This window comes from Sinocyclocheilus rhinocerous, unplaced genomic scaffold (assembly GCF_001515625.1).
Source record: "Sinocyclocheilus rhinocerous isolate Xijiao unplaced genomic scaffold, SAMN03320098_v1.1 scaffold2870, whole genome shotgun sequence".
Classification (NCBI taxonomy): Eukaryota; Metazoa; Chordata; class Actinopteri; order Cypriniformes; family Cyprinidae; genus Sinocyclocheilus; species Sinocyclocheilus rhinocerous.
In genome coordinates, this window is record NW_015627340.1 from 30,483 (window position 1) to 31,323 (window position 841).

General features: G+C 38.3%; 1 protein-coding gene across 2 annotated transcripts in view; it reads right to left on the bottom strand.

Moving 5' to 3' along the window:
* LOC107727040 (glycerol-3-phosphate dehydrogenase [NAD(+)], cytoplasmic) overlaps positions 1–405 on the bottom strand; it is a 7,661-nt gene extending 7,256 nt beyond the window's left edge. Inside the window, exon 1 of one of the 2 annotated variants that reach the window (XM_016536803.1) lies at positions 286–405. In XM_016536803.1, the coding sequence (XP_016392289.1) occupies positions 286–326 (41 nt within the window). In that variant the 5' untranslated portion in view covers positions 327–405. Of the gene's footprint in view, positions 1–172; positions 257–285 lie in introns of those variants that run through there. The other variant, XM_016536795.1, reaches the window with a different exon arrangement.
* Positions 406–841: the final 436 nt, after the last annotated feature.

The following is an 841-nucleotide window of genomic DNA, read 5'->3' on the forward strand; positions in this document are numbered from 1 at the left end:
ATATATATATATATATATATATATATATAAATAATTCAATCTAAAATCCAACATTTTTTATAATATCTGTGATATTCCGAGGTTTTCCTGGTTTGCACTTGATATCCGCAGAGGGAAGACGTGCAACCGCATTTATTCAACTTCCTAAAATAGAAATAAATTCCGTTTGTACCTTAAAACAGGCCGTTTCCAAATGTACTTCAGCCAGTAGCTTTGCATTATCACTGTAAAACATTAACCAGCAAAAACAGTGTAAAACAATCACGCAATATAAATGTTACGCACCAGTTGCCAGAGCCGATAATGCAGACTTTCTTGGCCGCCATACTGCGCGTCTGTCCCGGCTGGACTGGCTGTAGGACTTCGGTGTTTGAGAGCCGCTGACGGACCGGAGAGAATCCTGTGGGCGCCCTTTTAAATAGCCCATGAATGCTCCTCACTCCCCTTAACGCGCATTGGCTAATTTCTCATCATACATGAGCGCAATTCAAGGCAGGACTGATTATTGACCAATGATCCGATGATTTATTATTATTAGAAACTATCACTCGTACTGTATTTAGGTTGCGAATTACGTGGGATTTAACTGTTAAGACTCGAAACCACAAGGTGGACATTTCTGTAGGCTAATACACAGAAAAACCGTCAGTAGCATTTTTAAACATTTCTGCAATCACAAAGCACGGTTAAATACACGACCTCGCATTTTCACACAAAAGAGACTCCTGTGGTAACGGTTCGTCGAAATGTAAGTATGCATGTTCTCAATAATAATTATTATTTGAACAAACAAAACAGAACTTTTTCTCTAAAAAAGTACACAAAACATGTTTGTGCTAAT